At 38.2% G+C, this 24,875-nt stretch overlaps 1 protein-coding gene across 1 annotated transcript in view; it reads right to left on the minus strand.

Annotated features, from left to right (window-relative positions):
• Positions 1 to 24,557, minus strand: part of hat1 (histone acetyltransferase 1) — a 75,351-nt gene extending 50,794 nt beyond the window's left edge. Inside the window, exons 1-4 of the mRNA XM_061235222.1 lie at positions 24,445 to 24,557; positions 23,584 to 23,655; positions 14,511 to 14,586; positions 6,219 to 6,339 (exon numbers count right to left, since the gene is read on the minus strand). Coding sequence (XP_061091206.1) covers positions 6,219 to 6,339; positions 14,511 to 14,586; positions 23,584 to 23,655; positions 24,445 to 24,451 — 276 coding nt within the window. The 5' untranslated portion in view covers positions 24,452 to 24,557. The remainder of the gene's footprint in view (positions 1 to 6,218; positions 6,340 to 14,510; positions 14,587 to 23,583; positions 23,656 to 24,444) is intronic.
• Between the last annotated feature and the right edge of the window lie 318 nt (positions 24,558 to 24,875).

The raw sequence follows: 24,875 nt of genomic DNA on the forward strand, positions 1-24,875 counted from the left end.
GTGTGGCCCTCCTGGTAGGAGATTCAGATGATACAAAAATTCAGATGACCACATATTTAGGTTATGCCAGAAGTAGCTAGACATGCAAGGCATGAAAAACAAAATACTATATTCAGTGTGCTTATTATTAACCATTAGCCTCCATAAAAAGGTAACAACACATTTAAATGGAGCAGTAATTTAATAGGCTCTTCTTGGTTGTTTACACTTCAGTTCATCCACATATTTATTTTTTCATTAAACGCAACACAATGCAGGCTTACATTTTGTCACATTTGCTTTAGCCTTAATTCTTCATTACCAATTGGTTTGTTTTAGTGGTCATGTGTCCCCTCGCTCAATTAAAAACTTGTTCACCACAGTCTTTAATTTTGTCAGTTAAAATGTATTGCGTTTCATGTATTTGTTCGCAATATAGCATAGCAAGCATAACATGAACATCCAGGATATCAAGGATGGAAACCACTGGCCTGCATACCATTCTGCATGAAATCTTACTTTGTGTCTCCCACAAGTTCCCAAGACAGTAAACCCAAAATCAAAAACACCATCATTGTTTTCTGGTTACCAGATTACTCACTGCAACAGGAAAAATGTAAAAACACCTTTTCCTTTCTTTTCGATTTGCGATGTGGGAAATGGAATTTTTTTTTACCAGCGTAACATAAATTAAATGGCAAATTAACAAATGATACAGGGAGCTATCATATAGTCGACTTATCCGTGTATATTGTGGCAAACCGTTTGCCGCTTGAGTCTCACAGTTGACTAAGCCGTTTTCCTTTTTCAGTTTTTCACTTGCAAAACAGACAAATAAGAGGAGGGCACGGGAAATTTTGCTGGTATATTTATGTTGTGGGTTCAGTGCAGAATTTAGACCGTTCAAGTGGTTATACACTTTTAACGCTTTTTGCATCATGCACCTGGAACGCTTGGAGGACAAAAGTTGGCATGTTTCTCTGACTCTGAATGGGAGGTAGTTCTGTGATAAATAAATAATAATAATAATAATAATAATAATAATAATAATAATAATAATAATAAAAAAGGTGAACAATCCAGTCACATTATAGGTTAACAAGAGAACACATACTGTAGCCTACAAAGCGGTAGGCCAACCAGAGAGGGATCAGTAACATGCACTCCAAACTACTTAAGAGTAAAGTTCTCACATTTGCCACCTGGGGGTGGTTGTGTGAAAAACAAACCATTATGGATCATGGGTAATATCGTGCTACAAATGACTATTCCCCGTTAAAGGCCAAAATGTAACGTGGGCGCCCTCTACTGTAGTACTCGACAAAAAAATAATAGGCTGAAATGCAACACGACTGCCACCAACTACCAGAACCTCACAAGTTTCCTTCCTTCCTTCCTTTGACTGACATTGCACTGGCTTGCTTTTCATACTGGCCATACTCTTTGACATGACAAATGCTCAAATATCTAATGGGCTTTGTGGTATTAAAATATTGTTGTCGTCCTTAACCTGTTTGTGCATGTCCCCTAGTGGTGTAGACACCCACATCTACTCCCAACAGTCCTTCCGAATGCAGCGTTTGGAGAATGAGAACAGTCACGGTATCACCAAAATATAATCACAATCAGTCATTATTTTTATACCGGCAAGAGAAATGTGATATTTCTAGGTGACGCTATTGGCTCAGTTCATAACAGTATCCAGCTATGTCCCAACACTATTATCAACAATCCAGCTGACCACATGCCAGCCAGTGGGCATTTAAACATATCTGTGTAAGTTAATTTTTCTTTTACCACAAAAAATACTATGTCACAGAACAAGGAAAAAGCACCTGAAATCTTGAATACAGTTCGGTAAAACTGTCAACATGCCTGCGTTTTTCTGATCAGATAACTTTCTTCTGCAATCAAAGGCTGCCATAAAATATGAAATAACATTGTAAGCTTACCATTGATAATGATGCTGAATATATATCCTGTGGTTATTTTGTAGATATTTTCCGTCAAAGCAGATTCATTTCACAGATATAATCCTAGTTTCAATGTCTGCGACCCCTAAACTAGGCGGCCTGTAGCGTAGTGGTTAAGGTACATCACTGGGACCCGCAAGGTCGGTGGTTCGATCCCCGGTGTAGCCACAATAAGATCCGCACAGCCGTTGTGCCCTTGGAGCAAGGCCCGTAACCCTGCATTGCTCCTGGGAAGGATTGTCTCCTGCTTAGTCTAATCAACTGTATGTCGCTCTGGATAAGAGCGTCTGCCAAATGCTATTAATGTAATGTAAACTTGCAATGCATTAAACTATGCATTTAGATTACGTAAAAGAAAAACAAACGTATTTACGTAAACGTACGATTACGTAAACAAAGAGCAATTTGATTGATACTTCTATCATCCAAAAGCACATCCTAAGCTTTCTGAAATGGTATGACATGCCTTACAAAATATTTTACTGGCCGCCTGATCCAACATTAGGTTGTGCTTCACAGGAAGCAATTTTAACTTAGTTCTCCCTTGCGTTTTACGGCAATGAAATTCTCCCCGAATTGCAGAAATTTCTGCGGTATAATTTTTTCCACCTTTGCATTTGGGTCAATGACGAACAAAGCTTCTAAAAAGTTTTTTTTTTTTAAAGTTTGTTCAAAATGGATGTAATGCATATTTTTGAATCTGGAACAATGTGTCTAAACAAGTCTCACTTGTTGTATAACATTTCAAAATGTTTAAATAATTTTTTTAACTGTATTTTTAAATGTCAGGTGGCGCAACCAAATATTTGTCAATATATTTTCCCACTATTTATTTTAAGTAAAACTTTGGCAAGTATCCTTTAGAGTGCCTACAGTGCCGAACACATTATTCTTTTGTGGTTGTGTTTTGTATTTATAATAATTTAAGACTATTGCATTCTAGTAGCCCAGTATTTGGTATCTTTAGCATCCTATTTTACATTTAAAGACAGAAAAATAATTTCTAAAATATACAATTGAATGCATTAAATACAATAGCTATTCACATCATAGTTATCAACCATTTGTTCATGTTAACCTATTATTTATTGGTTTAAATATATATTTTACCTGGTCGCACCACCTGATGATTATCAGTTGTGCCACCTGACAACATTAGTAATGACAGGAACTATGTTGAATAATTGCAAGGTTTGAAAGTGTAAAATATCTTTAATTTAAAACTAATAACCATTTGTTCGTAATGTAATAGATAATCTTAGCTTTTAATAACATTATTTATTTCATTTAATGAGATTCCCGGCAGTTGCGCCACCTGACTTATTGGTTGCGCCAACTGACTTATTGGTTGCGCCACCTGACTTTTGCAACTAATTTAAAATTAAACAGGCTTCTACTTGGACGCCTGTATTAGCTTTTGCCATTGCTATCAAATTCATACATATAATTTAAAAATGTAATAGAGTTTTGTGATGAAATAACATTTTCCTAGTTTTACACTGGTTGTACCACCTGACATGGAAAGTGTTGCCAGCCTACCTACGTATTAAAACTAGCTATTTTTATCAATATTTGAGAGAGATCTACAAACCTTTTCACTCGGGTATAACAGTCACTTGGGGTCCTCTTGATGATGCAATATCCTGTTTACTGTTATTACCTCTTCATTTCAAACTAATAGCCCCATATTGACAGTTGTGCCACCCTGACATTTGAGAACATACAAATGCCGGACAAAAGTTTTCCAATTATCTCAATAGCTTTAAAACTATTGGTACTTGTAAAATTGTTTTTTTTGAAAGGTTTCAAACATAAAATCATGCCATAGCATTTTATTTTGAAATTATTATCATTAAAATACTATTTTTAATAGTTTTCTTAGTCTGTACCTTTGCTCGGACAGTTGCGCCACCTGACATTTTGGGGGTCTGAGATGCCGAAACATGAAAAAAAAAAAAATTATTTGAATGTACTCAATATGTATTCAGACTAAATATGTTTTATAGAAGGACGTGATATATGTCATGAATTTATCTAATTATTTTACAAGGAAATAATGCGCTCGGACACAGAAATTTGCACGTCATGTCATTGACCCATTTGTCAGTTTATTTCAAGGATGGTCAAGAAATAGATGCCCCGTGCAGAGGTGGGAGAGATTTTTAGGAGCAAGTTGGAGGGAGAGAGCAAAGATGGCTGAAAGCATTGACACCATTACTGAAGATGCCTTTGTTCAAGAGGATGTGGCAGGCAACATGTATTAACTATTTTATTTAGTAATAACTTTTTAGTGACAGTCATCATGTATAATATACATTTTTTTGCAAAGGGCTAGTTTATACCATATTATGTATCGCAGCATTTATTGATACATAGCTTAGCCATGCATTAGTCTGTGTTTAGCACACCAGCATCAATGGGCCATAAAATAGCCTATGACATTGTTGCTGGTTGTTCATAGTAATCCAGTGTCACTGACTGACAAAGACGTATTTTATATTTATATAATAGACATTTATAAAATAAATATATACATTATTTATATATTTATTAAGTACAATTACTAGAGTAATAACTCATTACATTAATGGCAGGTTATTACCTTTTTATATATATATATATATATATATATATATATGTTTTGTGTTGCTTTTTTGTATTTCTCTTGAATAATAATAATTGCTGCTCCTGTGACAAGGTCAAGGCAGGCTCTCATTCACTAGGTGTTGCTGCAAGAAAAAGAGCAAGCAAGCCAGAGTCGGAGGAAGGATGGCACAACATGGTAGATGAGGACCCCGGGGTCCAACTGGAGCCTTCAGCAAGAGTATACCCTCTTGGAGCCGTTTCAGCTGTTCTTCAGCAGAAATGTCATCCAGGCTCTCCATGAAAACACAGACATGGGCAGCAGACACCATGGACTGATGTTGATGCTCCTGACATTCAGAAGTTTCTGTCCATCATCCAGTACCTGGGTCTTCTGAAGCTCTCTGCCACCAGAGACCTGTGGAAGAAGGACCGGCTTCACCACCACCACCACCCCTTCCCTCCTCTATGATGCCAGGCTACAGGCCAGGCCTTTGGTGCATTCCGACTCACACATGAGCGACTCAGGAGCAGATGTCATCAATGACCAGCTGGGAGACCAAGCAAGTTATGTTTCACCTGAAGCCACTGCAAGACCAGATCATGAGAGCATGCAGGGCTTACTACCACCATCAAATCCTCTCAAATCAAAGCTGCAACATGGATGTTCTATTCATAATTGTGCTGGCTAACGGGGCTCTGGTGGGGAAAATACATTTTTGACATGATGAACTGAACTAGAGCAAAGAAATTAGTCACCCCCTGAATGTGATGCCATTGTAAATACGTCCAACTGCCACAAAGGACATAATAATGTTCTTCAGATAGATACAGGTACAGGTAGCACCAACATCTGCAACACGCACCTCACTGTACTGAGCCACAGGATCATCCCACAGTTTGTGGGAATTTAACACTACTCACAAAAACTCTACTTGTTTTATCCTAAATTAATGTCCATAATTTCGGATCGATATAAAACACTTGTAATTGTAAGTTTAATTGTAATTTGTAATTGTAATTGTAATTTAATCTTTTTAGGATGAGTTTAGGAACGCTCCAACTACAAAATTTAGTCTTGGGGGAGATTTTAACACACCACAAGCTGGCATCAGTACTGACACTGTTCAAGCTATTGTGGTACGGACTGCAGTAGCCAATTAGCAACCTAGTCGCTACAGAAAAGAGTTTTAATCCAGAACACAGCATAACGTCGGTTTTATTTGTGCAGGTATTCAAGGGTTATTGTTGTCTTTCAGCTGCTTGATGCTTAATGGACTTAGGAAGTGGTTTGAAACAATGGGAATTTCAAAAGAGAAAAACTATGTAAGCCTGAGCTCTCCAAAATTCACAAGAAAGGTTAAAACAACCAGACTGGCCAAATAACACAATGGGAAAATCCGAATTGCAAGAACAAGAAAAAAAGACAAAAAGAAGAAATAAATTGGAAAGCCAAATGTACCAAAATGGGATGTCAAGTGATCATGACAAATAAAATGAAGAGCAAGCAAAATAAAGTGAGTTCCCTCCCAGTGACATTGCTCCAAAATAAGTTCTACATAATTATTATGTAGAACAAAGTCTAAAACAGACTGGTTTGAGTCATATGATCAACCATTGTTTGTCTATTGTGAGCAAGATCAAGTGAAGGCGCTAGTCTATTTTTAATAAAAAAATCCTTACCTGCACGCAGTCAAACTTTTCGGTCACTTTGGCTGTATATTTGACTTTGAAGAGAGTGCTGAGGTTTCCGGCACTGTAGTACAGCTGAATCTGCAGACCTTTATATCCAAATGCCACTTCACTGCAACAAAAAAAAAGTTAGGTATTTAGGTCAAATACAATATACTGAATTGTACCATGTAGTCCATTATAGACATATTGTCAATCCATTTTCATGAGCAAGAACTCAATCTTATAAATGAAAACTACCGTAAATCCTCAAATTGTGTCCGGGATCTTTTATTTACTTAGGCTGCACAAAGCACAGGCCTTTATTTGGGGCAGGCTTGTATTCGAGGCAGGCCTTTATTTCTTATTAGGCTTCTGGTGTAGAATTTTATTCTTAGAAATAAAGTAAAAGGCTACACTTAAAGTGGGCCAACACTGTTCAACACTTCCTGTAACCGTTCAGAAATCAATTAGTGTAGGCTAATCAGGAAACACCGTTTGGTAAGTCATAGTGTCAGTCTTAACAGACTTAGTTTATTGCAAATATTCTCAAACACAATAAATCACATGCAAGTCCAGAATTCATAAAATAACAACTTGCCAGACACGCCTTCATGAACAATAACAAATTAGCATAGATAACAGCAAGTTAAGGATCTTTTTTTCCTAAAGTGCGTTTTATTGTGAGACATGCGTTTCGTTTGGAGCAGCATACCGATAGGCTATCAAAAGATTTTCGCTTTGGTTTGGGATTTAATTTACTTTTGGACTGTTTGATTCTATTGCTAAATGTCGGGACTGATGGGCACTGAAATCTGGGGGGTATTTGATGGTTCACTGTTAAGTTTTATGTAGTTGAAAGAGCCTCGGGATTTTCACCCGTCTGTTTATGAAAATGTTTATTGCGAGCCAAGGCAGCCACTTTCATTCACTCATTCATTCATTGAACGTGCGCTGTGCTGTAAATACATGGAAACATTATTGCGTAGCCAAGTAGCTCATTCATTTTTAATTTTTAATTTTGCCTGATTTACTTTGTTAAATTCGTAGGCTGGAATGCCTCGCGGCAACAATTGTGTTTAAATGTATACTGCTTCAGCCTTTGGCAAGCTACTGGTAGCTTGAGAGCAACGTGTTGGAGACCCATGGTGTAGGACAACGACTTTTCATTGGCAACAGTATTAAACCAACCAACAATATAAAATATTAAGAAGAGCTCTTTTATTTCATTGAGTTAAATCGAAACAATGTCTTCTAGTGCTCATGGACTGATAGCCCTACTGGTAGGCAATATTACCCCGGCTTGTATTTGGGGGCCGGCCTTTATTTGTCCTAATCGGCCACGCCCCCAGCTATTATCCGAGGCTCGGCTTCAAATAGAATCCCAGACACAATTTGAGGATTTACTGTAGTACTGAATACAGATGGGTGAGAAATTAAAGTAAAAACCAACATAGAGTGCCTTCGTAAGGTGTTGGGCCAGCAAAAGCCATCAGAACAGTTTCAATGCACCTTGGCATATAAGCCTCTGGAACTTCCAAAAGATATTCCCGTATTTGATGATGGTGGGAGAGAGCACCATCTAACACATCTGTCCAAATCTATGCAAAATGGCTACATTTTCAATGAGCATGGGATTCTGGAGGTCTTTTGGATTTCGGCAGGCAAATCCCATGTTTTTCGGTGGATGTTAGCTCCGGTCGTTGTAAAAAAATAAAATAATAATAATAATAATAATAATAATAAAATGAAATAATTTCCAGCAATTCACTACAATGGTCCACAACACCAGGAGGAGGAGGGAGGAGGCGCAGTGCCCTTTCACTGCAGTTTTGAAAGCTCAGCCTGTTTTATAAGTCGACCTAATAAATAGTGGTAATTTTTAGCAAATGATTTCATGACTTAACAGAGCCAAGAACAACAAATAACTTAAAATCAGGACAACAAATTAGAAGTAGGCTACATTATGGGGTTATCATCAGGGATGTGATCAGTTTTTGTAAACGGAGGCCATTACATTTTTTTAAATGGTTAACCGTGTAACCGATTACTGCTTATCACCGCTAGGGGTCGTATCTTTTATTTTATATATAACTGGAGTAGTGCCAAGTTGAATTGCATTTTCAAACTTTATTACTTAATGGTTAAATGTCAACATTGTAAGTCAGATAATAGCCTAATTAGCAAATTAAAGATTTACATGTACATTGTGCAGTGTAACATCACAGTTGCAGATACGTAGATAAGTCCCTGTAGTCTACATCGATCATGACATTTTTTTTTTTTAAATGCATTGGTTAAAATTATAATTATTCATGTTTTCATCCCTCTTCCCTGTAGCTTCTGCCTGATAGAATTGATTGGCATGAAATCTGTAAATACGCTGCCGAAGAACTTTGTTACAGACCGGGTTGTGCACTCAAATCTAATAAATCTATATTTGCCTAATATAATATGATAACATTGGGTCTATTTTACCACAGGTGACTGGACTGATAATTTTACTTATGTCAATACAGGTCTCTGTAAAATTCTATAAAATTTTATGGAACAGTAAGCTTTGCCAATGCATTTTACATGGCACGGGACAATCGTGGTGAGATTAACGTGGACCATTTGTCGCTGAAAGCAGGGAATTCACTTTCAATATCCAATGCATAAATAGCCTAATGAAAATGTATTGCTTTATTTTTATGTAGATAGCGCATAGTGGAAAGCGATGTTCAGTTTGCTGAGTTTGAATTTGTGCATCAACGAATAAACAAGGATGAAGAAACAATAAGCCATAAGTAAACCAACAGCTACAGATTTAAAACGCACAGAAATTCTTTGATAACCATAGTAGCCCACTGTAGCATTCAGTTCCCTGCGGCGCTCGCATTCTTAACCCCCTGAAATGGCTGCAGATTGCTTGTTAATATTGCTTGCTTGCTAATATTGTGTGCAACAATTGTCAAATTATGTATTGCTTTGTTTATTTTTATGTAGATATGGCATAGTGTAATGCTACGTTCAGTTTGCCGGTAGTTTGAATTCCCATGTCAACAAATAAACACGGATCTTCTGTGAACCATAAAAAACAACATAACATTACAATAAGCCATAAGTCAACCAACACAAATTATTCGATAACCCTAATATTGAATGGGGTTTAAATGCCACAGGGAGTTAAATGCAACAATATTAGAGTTAGTTCTCTTTATTATTGTCTCATAATTAAACACAAAATGAGATTCACAAATATTTTTCTTATCTTGCTAAATAATTGCTTGAAGTGGAAGAATAATTGTTTCACAAATAGGCCTATGATGTTGCACTCATTACATTACATTAATGGCAGGTGCTCTTATCCAGAGCAACATACAATTAAGTGAGGGCAATCAATTAACTATTTACCTGGAGCTAACAATACTGGCACTTTATTAATGTAACCACCCTCTTAAATGTACGCTCCTTGCTGCAGAGCAAAAGCGCAGACACAGGGTTCAGGCATTTTAAAAGCTACCTCAGGGCTTGCCCTCAGGTTGGGTCCTTAACAGTTCAGTGGTTCTTGCCATGAGGAAAAACAGAAGTCACAGAAAACGAGGAATGCAGAGGACATGCAACACCAAAAACAAACAAACCCCTACACTGTGATAATTAATATTAAATTTGAACTAGTGAAATTGTGTGCGTTTTCTTATTGAACTGTCTTTACACAATACTGTTTGTACAATATGGTTCTCAGTGATAAGTGTATCCATAAATGAGTCTGGTAGCTACATGCATTTACATAAGCTAATGTGTGCACCCACAAACTAAAACATACCATTATAGAGGGTGACATTGGCTCAAGAGGTAAGAGCTGTCGTCTAGCAGTCAGAGGGTTGCCGGTTCGATCCCGCCCTGGGTGTGTCGAAGTGTCCCTGGGCAAGACACCTAAACCCAATTGCTCCTAACAAGCTGGTTGGTACCTTGCATGGCAGCCAATCGCCGTTGGTGTGCAAGTTTGAGTGTGTGAATGAAAGGGGAATGAGAAGCATCAATTGTACAGCACTTTGGATAAAGGCTGTACATGCCAACCATTAAAATAACTATATAAATGCCACCCATTTACCATTGCAGCCAAAGAAAAGATTAAATGAAATTTAAATGAACATTAATCCCTACACAGTGACTGTCTTCACAGTTCGAGGCAGATAGAAGTGCTACACTCACACTGGATGTGTGTATTGTTCAGTCCCCTCCAAAAGTATTGGAACAGATAGGTCAATTCCTTTGTTCTTGCCATATAATGAAGACAATCGAGGTGTTAGATCCGAATTTGGGTTTTTATTTCCTGGTATTTTTATCTAAATTTGTTAAACAAATCAGAACATATCAGCTTTTGTATCAGACGACCCAATTCTTCGGTATTGTAAGTATTGGAACATGTTACTGACAGGTGTTTATGTCTTCTGAGATGGATTGGTTAAACAATAAATAGCTCTGAATGTCTACTCTTGGTTTTAGTCTTGGGTTCTGCCTTTGAAGACAGCATGTGTGTTCGAAAAAATAACCAACAAGACGACCTGTCTTGGGAGAAAAGCAAGCCATTTTGAAGCTTAGCTTAGAAGCTTATAAATCAAGTGAATAACTTAGAACGTCCTGAAAAAGAAAGAAATCGCTGTCGTACTGAGCAACAGGTATCAAACAGGTCGACCAGGGAAAACAACAGCAGTTGATGACAGCAATATTGCTGTGAAGAAAAACCCCCAAACATCAGTCAGTGACAACACAAACAATTTCCACAGGGCAGGGGTGAAGGCATCTCAATCAGCCGTTCGAAGAAGACAAAGGGAGCATAAATACAGAGACTATACTACAAGATGCAAACCACTCATCAGTAGTAAGAATCGCAAGGCAAGATTACAATTTGCAAAGAAGTACAGGGATGAGCCACAAAAGTTCTGGAACAAAGATTTATGGACTGATGACACAAAGATTAAGCTCTACCAAAGTGATGGAAAAGCCAAAGTGAGGAGAAAGAAAGGATCCGCTCATGATCCAAAACATACAAGCTCATCTGTGAAGCATGGTGGAGGAAGTATCATAAGCTTGGGCTTGCATAGCTGCACGCCAATTTGGTATCTCCCGTTGGGTCCAAAACATGCACATTTCAGCTGTTGGTGCGCTTATATAATATATTAATTGAATGCACTGAACTGTATGAATAGATGAACTTGCTGCTTTTTTCAAGTTGCATCTGATTTCATTAAATAAGAACCTGCATCGCCACTGTAAGACGAAGAGCAGAGGCAGCTAGGAAGCCATTTGACTAACCTACAGTGATGTTTCATTTGCCGATAAGAATTTTGCCTGCCGGGAAAAAATAATTACGGTTCCAACAGTCGTATTGCATTTCGGCCTGTAAAAGGCTGCAAAGTCATTTGGAGCAAGATTTCCCATAATCCATTATGGTTTAGGGTTTGTTTTTCACACAACCACCACCAGGTGGCAAATGTGAGAGTATAGGGTATATCTTCCACCACTGGCCCACAGATGCCAGTTTTTTTAAAGATTTAAATCGATCCTCGACTTTTCTGTTTATGGATGCTGGAAAACCTTTGGTGCCATTGACCGTAATTGAATGCGTTTGTTTCTACTGACCAAGAAGCCAACTGTTAAAAAGCTCATTGTGTAGGTTAGTGCTATTGGCGTATACTAGCTTCCTCAAACTAACCTCATTTTGGTACCAGGCCAACAATACACTAGCACTTAGGTCTTACAAGTCTTATCACCACTGCTGTGAAGTAAAAAGGCGGACAAACTATGTTTTCCGTGAGAAATGTATTGTTGAGTTCACATGCATACACAGTGGTCTACATTCTAAAGCTCCATTTGGACCAACGAACATGAAGTTAACAAACTTTATAACACATTGCTTGTAAGGTTACATCCCGGTCTGGCTTTATAAGCGAACATCAAAAGCTAACGTTGGCTAGCTAACTTGTATTTGTTTAGTGAATGTTAAGTTCATGTTTATAGCGATGAGCTAATGTTAAAGGAGCACTGTCACGTTTTTTTTCTCCACTTCAGCTTACTTGGATTTAATGCTTAAATTATGTGTTGGCATTTTTGAAAACACTGTCAGTGTAGCCTAGATATGGGGCAAAACCTCTCAAAACAAACACTGGACATGTTCGGCTTGAATCTCCACCCTACGTTTTCCAGACGGTAACAGGTGCTTAAACTCCACCCTTGAACGCAGAGACTGGTTTATGGACGTTGACCCATCCAGGCGATCACATAACACTCCCACAAATACATGGCAACGTTAGCATAAAAATATCACGGAACATAACTTGGCTAGCCTGAGCAATATGAAAGACAGCTCTGACTTTGCTGAGTAAGAGGATGAGCTTTTCGATTTTGACAAAGAAACACAACCTTACAGTTTTTAACTGGAATTTACAGAGGAAGAACTGCATGAGTGAGAGAGACAGACAACAGAGGACGAGGCAGCCAAAGCTAACCCAGAGGATTAATTGGAAGAAGTATTCACAACCAATGTTTTGATAAAGCTTGTTAGCGAGATATTTACTTGATCGTCACTTAGTTGCCCTCCTGGAGCTCTTGGTTGTGGATACTTTTTCCAATTAATCCTCCTATTGCTGCAGAAGAAGTTGGTAAGTACTGCAGGATGTAGCAAGGGTTCAAAGTTTTATTTGCAGTGATGCAAACCCCGTCTCGGTAGGCATTCCACCGACATCTTTTCCAGCAGACTGCCACAATTGAAGCACTGGCTACTTATCGTCAGATGCAAATTAAGCACTGTCCACATCTTCCCAGGTTTTCCCTGCCATTATAAGACTTCACTGTAGCGCCTAAGAGTTTTTGTTAATCAGCCAAGCCGAATGAGCAGCGCTCAAGCTAAAAATGTCTGCCATGACATCTTTCGAACCATATGCATTTAGAGAGTTTTTCTTGGTCTGTGCTTTTACCATTTAGCAATTCGGAAATTTAGCTTACACAAAGCTGGTCAGGTTTTACAGGGTCAACAAAGACAGGAGGGCTAAATGCATCAGCTAATTTTGTTGAGATTATACATGCAATTCATTTAAATAAATCAAATTTAATCTGTCCTTTTTTCACAAATATGGTCAAGGTCCACAATGATTGGTCCGCAATTTTTTTAAATTTTTTATCAAATAACACATCTTTCTTGGAGGTAACCCCCCTCCCCCCCCTCCCTGTCACAGCACCACAGCCAGGGAAAACACTGTCTTCTGATGCAAATCAGGCACTGGCCACATCTTCTGATGCAAATGAAGCACTTGCGAAATCCGAAGATCAAATACAAACGCAAACTGATTCTTTGTGTGTGGACTGTGCAGTCATTTATGTATTTTCAGCGCAACCATGGGGGGAGCAATTTCTGTACTCAACGGTTTATCAACAGTTAGTTGTCAACCACAGGACAGCCCCCTCATGATCATATGGACAAAGAAAAAATTAAGTGAAAATAGATTAAAACAGAAATAAAAGAGAGAATAAAATACAGAATATATATTTTTTTTAATTGGGGGGGAAAATTTACTTTCATTGCTCATTTACTTATTCACAAATATATTTCTGTTTACAATAATTACATTTAAAATGCATTTGCACAATGTAATTGATCTATATATTGAGACATTTTTCCATTTATTATTTTGGCAGAGCAGGTCCTCCATACAAGTATAGAGTTCTCCATTTAACATTTACCTCACCATTTAAAGTCCAGAATATTATAGAAAATTCCCCCCAAATTAATCTATTTGCTAGAGAATTACTCTGAGCTGCTTCATGCAAGTACTTTGCAACTTTTAGCTGGGATTGGTTTTTGTCTTAAAAGCTCTCAATGTGATAGTTTGGAATAATTCCAAGACTCATTATACATGCAGCCACAGATCTCCCCATTTGACCTCCTTTGGCCAACTGCATGTCCAGCCTGTGTGCACCCTACAGCATTTAGGCTAGTTGTGGTCTTGAATCTGCCCTAGACCCAATCCCAATGGTGGAACAACCTTCCTCACAATCAATTGCCAATTTCCAGCTCTTAAGAGGATGCCTAAATTAAATAGGAAAGACATGTTCAAATGAATCTTCCTTTGCTTTTCAGACCTTTCCCCACACTTCTTTACAATGGCACCAATTTCATAATGTGTGTTACTGCAAGTCACATTGGTTGAAAAGTGCAAACTTAAGCCTTTAAATTGTAAATGATAATAACAGTTATGTGACAATCCATTATATATTTCAACCATGAAGATATGTACTGTGTTTTTCCTGAATATTACTTACTCATCCCCAAAAAGCTGGTGACTGTACTCTGGATGGAATGTTGTACTTTCATCTTCTATATCTTCAGGGAAACGCACTGTGGAGAAGGCGCAGGTTACCCAACTCAAATGGAACAATTACAAAAATGTAGTTGATACTGCACAAAATAAAAATAATTTTAAAAAATTAACATTATGGCAAAAAAGTCACATGCCATTTTGGCACCAACAATTTACCTTTCCTAGCCCGTAAGTGAGGGGCACATGTGACAAATGATATTTGACATCAGTCAAAATACAGTACGGTGCAAAAGTTTTAGGCAGGTGTGAAAAAATGCTGTAAAGGAAGAATGCTTTCAAAAATAGAAATATCAATAGTTTATTTTTATCAATTAATAAAATGCAAAGTGAGTGAACAGAAGGAAAATCTAAATCAAATCTATATTTGGTGTGACCACCCTTTACCTTCAAACCAGCATCAATTCTTCTAGGTACACTTGCACAAAGTCAGGGATTTTGTAGGCATAAGGTCAGGTGTGTGATTAACCAATTATTCCAAACAGGAGCTAATGATCACCAATTTAATATGTAGGTTGAAACATAATCATTAAATGAAACAGAACCAGCTGTGTAGGAGGATTAAAACTGGATGAGGAACAGCCACTCTGCTTCCAAGGTGATGTTGCTGAAGAAAGTTTAATGTCAGAAGTCATACACCATGGCAAGACTGAGCACAGCAACAAGACACAAGGTAGTTATACTGCATCAGCAAGGTCTCTCCCAGGCAGAAATTTCAAGGCAGACAGGGGTTTCTAGATGTACTGTCCAAGCTCTGTTGAAGAAGCACAAAGAAATGGGCAACATTGAGGACCGTAGACGCAGTGGTCGGCCAAGGAAACTTAGTGCAACAGATGAAAAACACATTCTTACTGCTGGAAGATGTCTAGCAGTGCCATCAGCTCAGAATTGGTACACCCATCTACTGTCAGGTCAGAAGTGGTCTTCATGGAAGAATTGCGGCCAAAAAGCCATACCTCCGGCAAAGAAACAAGGCCAAGTGAATCAACTATGCACGAAAATAGAGGAACTGGGGTGCAGAAAAATGGCAGCAGGTTGTCTCGACAGATGAGTCAAAATTTGAAATATTTGGCTGTAGCAGAAGGCAGTTTGTTTGCCGAAGGGCTGGAGAGAGGTACAAGAATGAGTGTCTGCAGGCAACAGTGAAGCATGGTGGAGGTTCCTTTTCAGGTTTGGGGCTGCATTTCTGCAAATGGAATTGGGGATTTGGTCAGAATTAAAATACAGGCAGATACTCATCCATCATGCAATACCATCAAGGAGGCATCTGATTGGCCGCAAATATATTCTGCAGCAGAATAACCACCCCAAACATACAGCCAATGTCATTAAGAACAATCTTCAGCGTAAAGAAGAACAAGAAGTCCTGGAAATGATGGTATGACCCCCACAGAGCCCTGATCTCAACATCATCGAGTTTGTCTGGGATTATATGAAGGGACAGAAGCATTTGAGGCTGCCTAAATTCACAGAAGAACTGTGGCTAGTTCTCCAAGATGTTTGGAAAAAACCTACGTGCCGAGTTCCTTCAAAAACTGTGTGCAAGTATACATAGAAGAATTGATGCCGTTTTGAAGGTAAAGGGTGGTGACACCAAATATTGATTTGATTTATATTTTTCTTCTGTTCATTCACTTCTTCTGTTCATGCATTTTGTTAATTGACAAAAATAAACTATTAACATTACTATTTTTGAAAGCATTCTTATTTTACAGCATTTTTTCACACCTGTCTAAAACTTTCACAGTACTGTATATATTGTAAGTTTTATTGTCACAAGTAAACAGATTATCATCAATTTATAAAAATCACTTACGATCCCCTCCAAAAGTATTGGAACAGATAGGTCAATTCCTTTGTTTTTGCTATACACAATTAAGTTTGAGGTCAAAAGAGGTACATGAGATGATAGATCCGAATTTCTGTTTTTATTTCCTGGTATTTTTATCTCGGTTTGTTAAACAAATTTAAACATACCATCTATTGTATCAGACCACCCAATTTTTAGGTGAGCAAAAGTATTAGAACACATGACTGACAGGTATTTCTTGTGCCTAGATGTGTCCTTTAAGATTGATTGGTAAAACAATAAATAGCGCTGAATGTCTACCCTTGGGTTCTGCCTGTGAAGACTGCATTTACGTAAAAATAAACCAACATGAAGACCAGAGAGCTTTGGGAGAAAAGCAAGCCATTTTGAAGTTTATAAAATTGGGGAAACCGATCAGAGCTATTGCACAAGAATTGGAGATAGCTTGTACAACAACTTGGAATGTCCTTAAAAAGAAAGAAACTGCTGGCGTACTGAACAATAGACATCAAACATGTTGACCAAGGAAAACAACAGCAGTTGATGGCAGAAGCATTGTCAGAGCGATGAAGAAAAACCCTAAAACATCCTAGTCAGGATTCATGACAAACAATCTCCACAGGGCAGGAGTGAAGGTATCTCAATCAACCATTTGATGAAGACTGATGGAACAAAGTTTTTTGGATTGAGACCAATATTTTGGCAATTCCAATGCTATGGATGTGACATTTGGACACAAAATGTCCAATCCACTTGACTTGAGTGGAAGGGCCAAAAGAATTACTTGCGTTATGATGTGATGCAAAAAGACAGTCATTTTCACAGGCAAAGTGTGATATCCATACAATTTAGGAGACTTGTCTGAACATAAAAACAGCAATTTTGAAAATACTCATGATTTAGTCTTGATTTTTATGAGGAAATACCAGTGCTATGGATGCGACTCCATTGCAATTTTATCATAACACATGTATTGTTATCTGAAATGGTCAGATGGTTTTCTAAATGTCAGTTCTGAAAGGGTTTACAATGTTTGGGTGGCCACCAAATATCAATGATTTCAAAAACTTGCGCAAAACACAAGCAAAGAAAACACAAATTGCTCCTCGGATTTTTTTTATTATAAGCCTGTGTGGCAGTAATAAATTAGAATGCCAAAACATTTTATCAAAAAATGCAAGCAATTAGTGAAAATACAGATTATTTCCATTTCCGGCTTTCCAAAGACACAGCATTCCGTGGTCTTGTGTGACCACTGATTAATGTAGTTTAATTTAGAGATTAGATAACTTTTTGTTTGCTCCGTTTTACTTTACTATGGAATACATTCGTGTGAAACAAGACCGACAGCAAATGGTGATAATTTATTTTATTACAAAGGCATGCATATATAAATGTTATTTTGTGGTTAACAGTGACAATGTAACACCTGAAATAACAAAATGACTTCATGAATCAGACTATACTTCAATACAAAACAGATTTTGAATGACTAAGTCAAATATTTCATATCAGCATTTTAAAGACTATTTGCAAGTTAATAACCAATATAATTTCAGGAATCACAGAAAGAAGATGTTTGCAATAATTTCATGCCTTTGCATTAACCTGACTCTGAACCATCCCGCTTTAGTCAGCCAGCACAGGCTCTGTGAAATGGTACCTTCTTCTGTTGTCCACAAAAGGATTCAAAGACTGAACAACTTGCTGGGATGTCAACCATGATTTGTCCTCTTTGACTGGCAAGTTGTACACAAACCCTAAATGGTAATTTATCCTCCTGAATTGCAGTTCAACTGCCACAGGGTCTTGATCTGTCACTTATCCCACAAACAGCCAGCTGGATTTTGTGGCCTCGAAAGTGACAAGACGGCAATCCCGTGGTTTAATATTCATGCCTGTGGAATAGGACTGGGACTGGCCATCCGAGAATTTGAGTGTTGGAGTTGCAGTTGACACCCTTTGGGGTACACTCCAGAAGTGAGTGCACAGACGATTCTGTTGCAGATGATTAGGCTTTGTGTCTCACTTGAACCCATGAGATAAGCTTCACATGATGGATGGCCAGAGTGCCTGGAACAAGCAGAACATTTTCCCATTGGTCTTCAAGATGATGCTGTTGGATGAATCTAAAGTCTTCAAAGAATACCAGCTTCACACTTGCACTCTGCCTGCTGTAACCCAGGTATACCAAGTGGTGTTGGTCTGTTTTCTAAGGATGTGCATGTCCAACAACTTTGCATTACTGCACGAACAGGCATTCATCATGCACTCAGGGTTCTCAGCACTGCAGACCAAGGCATCAACTAAATCTGATGTGCCAAGGAAGCCCTTTGAGCACATGACAGCGCACACAATCCAGGAGCAAGTTTGTGTTCCCATGGAATCAGCACAAGCAAATATTTTTCAGCATCTCGGAGCACATAACAGCGCACACAATCCAGGAGCAAGTTTGTGGTCCCATGGAATCAGCACAAGCAAATACATTTCAGCATCTCAGAGCATTAGAGAACATGAGGAGGATGAAGCTCTGCAAACCTCGATGTTCATATACCTGTAGCAAGACTTTCATCCTGGAAACAGTGTGCCTCAAAAACAAACATTGTAAGATGCTGTTCCTGCAGTCTTTTTCTCATTTCTCCCTCCCTAATGGTCACAGCATGGTGCCTGTCTCGAGATGTCATCCCTCACTTAGAACTCCTTGACTTTTATTTTATTTGAGAGTTCAATGTTTTGAACAGGGTTTTTTTTTTTTTTGGACTCTTTGACAAAGAATTTAAGTGTACGTTTTACTGCCTTTCCAAGAGTCTGACTAGATCTAAATGGGGATTAACAGGTTTGAGGATTTTTAGGTTTTGGAGCAAACCCCTTCTTCACTGCCTATCTTTTGCCAGTGCCCTTTGCCTTTTCCTTTGTTTCGGTTTCTTTCTAATGTAGTTTACTTTTGTTTGAAGGCCTCCATTTTTTCTCCTCTCCCTAACTGCATTTTGGTACTCAGCAGGTGTTCTAACCATTGCTGAAATGAAATAAAATGTTATTTAAACAGTTTTTCTAAACAGTGTAGATGGTTTAAAAAACAATTCAGGTATTTAAAAAAACTGACAAACACCATTTTAGGTGGCATAATTCAGAATGGTTATGTTTACATGTAGCTAGTTTGCTAACTAGGACTCATTATTCCTCTGTTACATGTCCTTTGTCTTTTTATAAATATATACAGTACGGTGCAAAAGTTTTAGGCAGGTGTGAAAAAATGCTGTAAATGTAGAATGCTTTCAAAAATAGAAATGTCAATAGTTTATTTCTATCAATTAACAAAATGCAAAGTGAGCGAACAGAAGGAAAATCAAAATCAAATCAATATTTGGTGTGACCACCCTTTATCTTCAAACCAGCATCAATTCTTCTAGGTACACTTGCACAAAGTCAGGGATTTTGTAGGCATATAGTCAGGTGTGTGATTAACCAATTATACCAAACAGGAGCTAATGATCATCAATTTAATATGTAGGTTGAAACACAATCATCAACTGAAACAGAAACAGCTGTGTAGGAGGATTAAAACTGGGTGAGGAACAGCCAAACTCTGCTTCCAAGGTGATGTTGCTGAAGACAGTTTAATGTCAGAAGTTATACACCATGGAAAGACTGAGCACAGCAACAAGACACAAGGTAGTTATACTGCATCAGCAAGGTCTCTCCCAGGCAGAAATTTCAAGGCAGACAGGGGTTTCTAGATGTGCTGTCCAAGCTCTGTTGAAGAAGCACAAAGAAACGGGCAACGTTGAGGAACGTAGACGCAGTGGTCGGCCAAGGAAATTTAGTGCAGCAGATGAAATACACATCATGCTTACTTCCCTTCGCATTCGGAAGATGCCCAGCAGTGCCATCAGCTCAGAATTGGCAGAAAGCAGTGGGTCCCAGGTACACCCATCCACTGTGCGGAGAGGTCTGCTCAGAAGTGGTCTTCATGGAAGAATTGTGGCCAAACAGCCATACCTGAAAAATCAACTATGCACTAAGGCCAAGTGAATCTGAGGTGCAGAAAAATGGCAGCAGGTTGTCTGGACAGATGAGTCAAAATTTGAAATATTTGGCTGTAGCAGAAGGCAGTTTGTTCGCCGAAGGGCTGGAGAGCAGTACAAGAATTTGTGTCTGCAGGCAACAGTGAAGCATGGTGGAGGTTCCTTGCAAGTTTGGGGCTGCATTTCTGCAAATGGAGTTGGGGATTTGGTCAGAATGAATGGTCGCCTCAATGCTGAGAAGTACAGGCAGACACTTAACCAGCATGCAATACCATCAAGGAGGCATCTGATTGACCGCAAATTTACTCTGCAGCAGGACAACCACCCCAAACATACTGCCAATGTCATTAAGAACTATCTTCAGCGTAAAGAAGAACAAGGAGTCTTGGAAGTGATGGTATGGCCCCCACAGAGCCCTGATCTCAACATCATCGAGTCTGTCTGGATTACATGAAGAGACAGAAGCATTTGAGGCTGCCTAAATCCACAGATGCACTGTAGCGAGTTCTCCAAGATGTCTGAAACAACCTACCTGCCGAGTTCCTTCAAAAACTGTGTGTAAGCATACCTAGAAGAATTGATGCTGTTTTGAAGGCAAAGGGGGGTGACACCAAATATTGATTTGATTTAGATTTTTCTTCTGTTCATTCACTTTTTCTGTTCATGCATTTTGTTTATTGATAAAAATAAACTATTAACATTTCTATTCTTATTTTACAGCATTTTTTCCCAACTGCCTAAAACTTTTGCACAATACTGTGTATATATACTATATCATACATATTGTGATCAATATTATACATGTATAATATTGATCACAATTCCTCTTCAGGTAAAGGCTTTTGTGCTGATTCTCATATTGAAAATGCATCTATTTTGAGAGCCTTCCTGTTTTTGGAGTATTTTGGAGAGTGTGACCAATAATATTGCCGCTGGAAATAAACTCTGGTATGTGGATGAAGCAAACTACCAGGATGAACAATAATGTTGTTGCCTTTACTTCAGTATGAAGCAAAACTTCAGTTTCCCGAATATAAAGAACGGGAAACTAGGAAATACAGTACACCTGAAATGGATATCACAGACCCGGCTGTAGCTTGCGAACACATCAACACAATTCGGTAACGTAAGCAGAACATATGCTACATGCATAAGTTTTATCTTCAATATTTTACACTTACTCTGTTGACTCACTCACAGCAGGTAGTCTTCCAATAGTTAAAACAATAACATTAAACTCAAAATACAAAAAGGGGAACAAAAGGAGTCGTTGTAGGCTGCTCTACTCAAAAGGATTCAAGCAACGCCTTCACAAGTGTTCTTTAATATCCTCTTATTTTATTAAGTTTCCTTAACCGTCTCACCCGTAACGTTCAGCAAGGTACTAACGATTAGAAAAAAATCTATCAATTACAGATCACATATTCCTTCGGTGAAAGGTTTTTAATGCAATCCTATTTCAAATGCCTGTTTTACAGAAACATTTCCTCAAAAACGTGACAGCAGTCCAGTGAGCACCTCATCTTTACAAAATTCTAGAACTATAAAGTAAAACTTAACGCTTTTGAATTTGATTCATATTGCCTTATCTACCTCTCAGTTTCGTAAAAAACACTGGGGGACACGTATGAGTGAAAAAAGTTCAGTGACCAATTTCAAAAATCCCTTAAATGCAGCTGAATGAAAAAACATTTTTGTGACATTGCATCACACAACGTAATGGTAATAACATGTAATTTCACAAATATAATGGCCAAATGAAGTCTGTTTACCAAAATATACACCCGAAGGGTAAATGTGAATGAAGTTTAATTGGGAAATAAGTATGTTTATTTCTTCATGCTCAAGTTGAGCATGGTGGAGGAAGTGTCATAGCTTGGGCTTGCATGGCTGCTTCTGGAGTGGGCTTACTAATCTGTATTGATGATGTAACTCACGATGGTAGCAGTAGGATGAATTCAGTAGCATTCTGTCTGCCAATTTATGGAGAAATGTGTACAAACTAATTAGGAGGAACTTGCAAACTCCACACAGAGAGGCCCCGGCCAAACGGGATTCAAACCCAAGACCTCCTTGCTATGAGGCAGCAGTGCTACCCACAGCACCATCCATGCCGCTCTGCTGTGTTATTTACTTTAATCTCACCTAAATTTGGGTGGTCTGATAGAATATAACAAAGCTGCTAAGTAGTTTAACACATCTAGGTGTAAAACTGTATATGTAATCTTCATTCATCAATGTATACAGTGCCCTCTGTTTTCAGTTTGCCAGATCAAAATGAAAACAATAGGATAAGCTATGTTGAAGGAAAATGTCTAAGTCATGTGAATTATGTACACACAGGGAGCAGGTTATTAGGTAGATCCATACACCAGCCTATTAATCAAAATATTTAATTGAGCAATCATGTGACGACTAAATGTATTAAAGTATGAAGACAAGGTCAAGAGGTTCAGCTGCTTTTCAGAACAAATGTCAGAATGGGGAAGAAATGTGATGTACACTCAGTGACCACTTTATTAGGTATTTATTCGAGCAAACTTTCAGACTTAAGTCTTCTACTGCTGTAGCCTATCCACTTAGAGGTTTGATGCGTTCCTGACACCTTGGGCTAGATTGGTCAAAGCTGACAGGAAGGTGGCAGTAACGCAAATAACCACACATTACAACGGTGGTAAAGGTGTATCTCTGAACACAATGCGTCAAACCTCTGAACACACAATACGTGGCTAGAAACACAGAAGCAGAAACCTTAAGTCTAAAAAATAAGCCTAATAAATACCTAATAAAGTTCTCAGTGAGTGTATATCATCTTCATCACTTATGGCTGATCCTGATTCTGATTGCTGTCTCAATTCAGCTAGCTTCTCGAGACTCATTAAAACCTCTTATACTGTGAAAAGATATCTTCTCTGCTTGTACAACTTTGATGTTTTGGCAGCCATTTTGGCTTTAGGGCTCTCTTAAGGCTCTGTTAACAATGCATTGTTCAGAGCCAGAAGGGCATAAAAGTTACACTTACACCCTTCTGGCTCCAAACATTACAGTGGTGTCCTTCCGGCATGAGATAAAGCTCACCAAGAGCTTTCAATTAATATATTTAACTCATATTCGCCCAAAATGGCACTTAAGCCCCTCTGGTTCCAAGTCCTCAAATTAATGTTCAAATAACCACTACGCACCTAGCTTCAGACAAATCGCTTCATTGGTGTCACATTTGTATTCTGCCAATTTCTTCTCCATTGCATTCATCCCTAGAAAACAAAACAAATGCCATGCTATATAATACAGTTTTAAAACGTCTGACACAAGCAATAATGACAATATTCAATGGATGCGACGACACGATTAAAAAAAAGAATGAAAACTACACATTTCCAACGTGGTACCGTGCCCAGAGGATGAACACTGAAGTAACGTTATGAACTTGGGCTAACTAGTGAACTTGCTAACTGATACTGCAATTATGCCACAAGTAGAGTGGTTCATTGCTACCGGGTAACAACTGTAATGGACTATCAAGATAACATACGCTCAAAGTCCATAAAGTTTTGTTTTCTGTGTATTACGAAGAATCGTTTACTGCATAGTTAGCTCGACGTTAAAAGGTACAACCTAGGATTAGATAGTTGTGAACTAGCAGCGTTGCAGCAAACGACTTCTACTAGCGAGTGATAGCAAGCCAACAAGCTAGGCAGCATCAGGGGGGTTTCTATCCGTTGTAAACGAACTAAATTGGTTATTACTAAACTGTTTATAGTGTGAATTAAGACATCTTCAACCGTTCCTGGTCAGTTGCAATTCATGCGATTTTTTTGTTTGATTTTTGTTTGTTTTTTTTAGAACCGAAGCGCCTAACCTTACGTGATTAGCGAGGTAGCTAGCCACATGTCGTCATTAAAGCAACATTGTGCTGAACATTCTGGATTATTTTCAAATACATTTTCTAATATAGTCCACTGTTGTCTAAACGTATTGGTGATTAATATATTTGACGTAATACCAACTTAGATTAAAAGGATTTTAATAAATGTGTAACTTACCCGACATTTCGTTTCACACAGTAATACCACAGAACTGTAGGACCCGCGCAATGCAAAGCACTTCCTATTTACCCACGTGTTTCCGCTTGCCGATTTTTCCCCCACTATTTTCCCCTTGCAAAAACATACAGATACAGAGAAATGACAATATCCACTCCATTCACAGTTTTAAAAAATAAAATTTTATTACATTTTAGCAGACGCTTTTATCTCAAGCTACGTACAAAACGATGGAAACTATTCCGTGCCACATTGACAATTATCAAACGATATGTGTAATCATGAAAACGCAAAAGGTGAATTAACAAAAAACTACATCGCATGCAAACTCAACACACTCAACACAAAATGCAGTATGCGATTTGATTACAGCGGTATTTATTTTATTTTAAAAAACAGCCGGCTTGTATCATTCATCACCACCACGTTTG

This window comes from Conger conger, chromosome 3 (assembly GCF_963514075.1).
Source record: "Conger conger chromosome 3, fConCon1.1, whole genome shotgun sequence".
NCBI classification, from domain to species: Eukaryota; Metazoa; Chordata; class Actinopteri; order Anguilliformes; family Congridae; genus Conger; species Conger conger.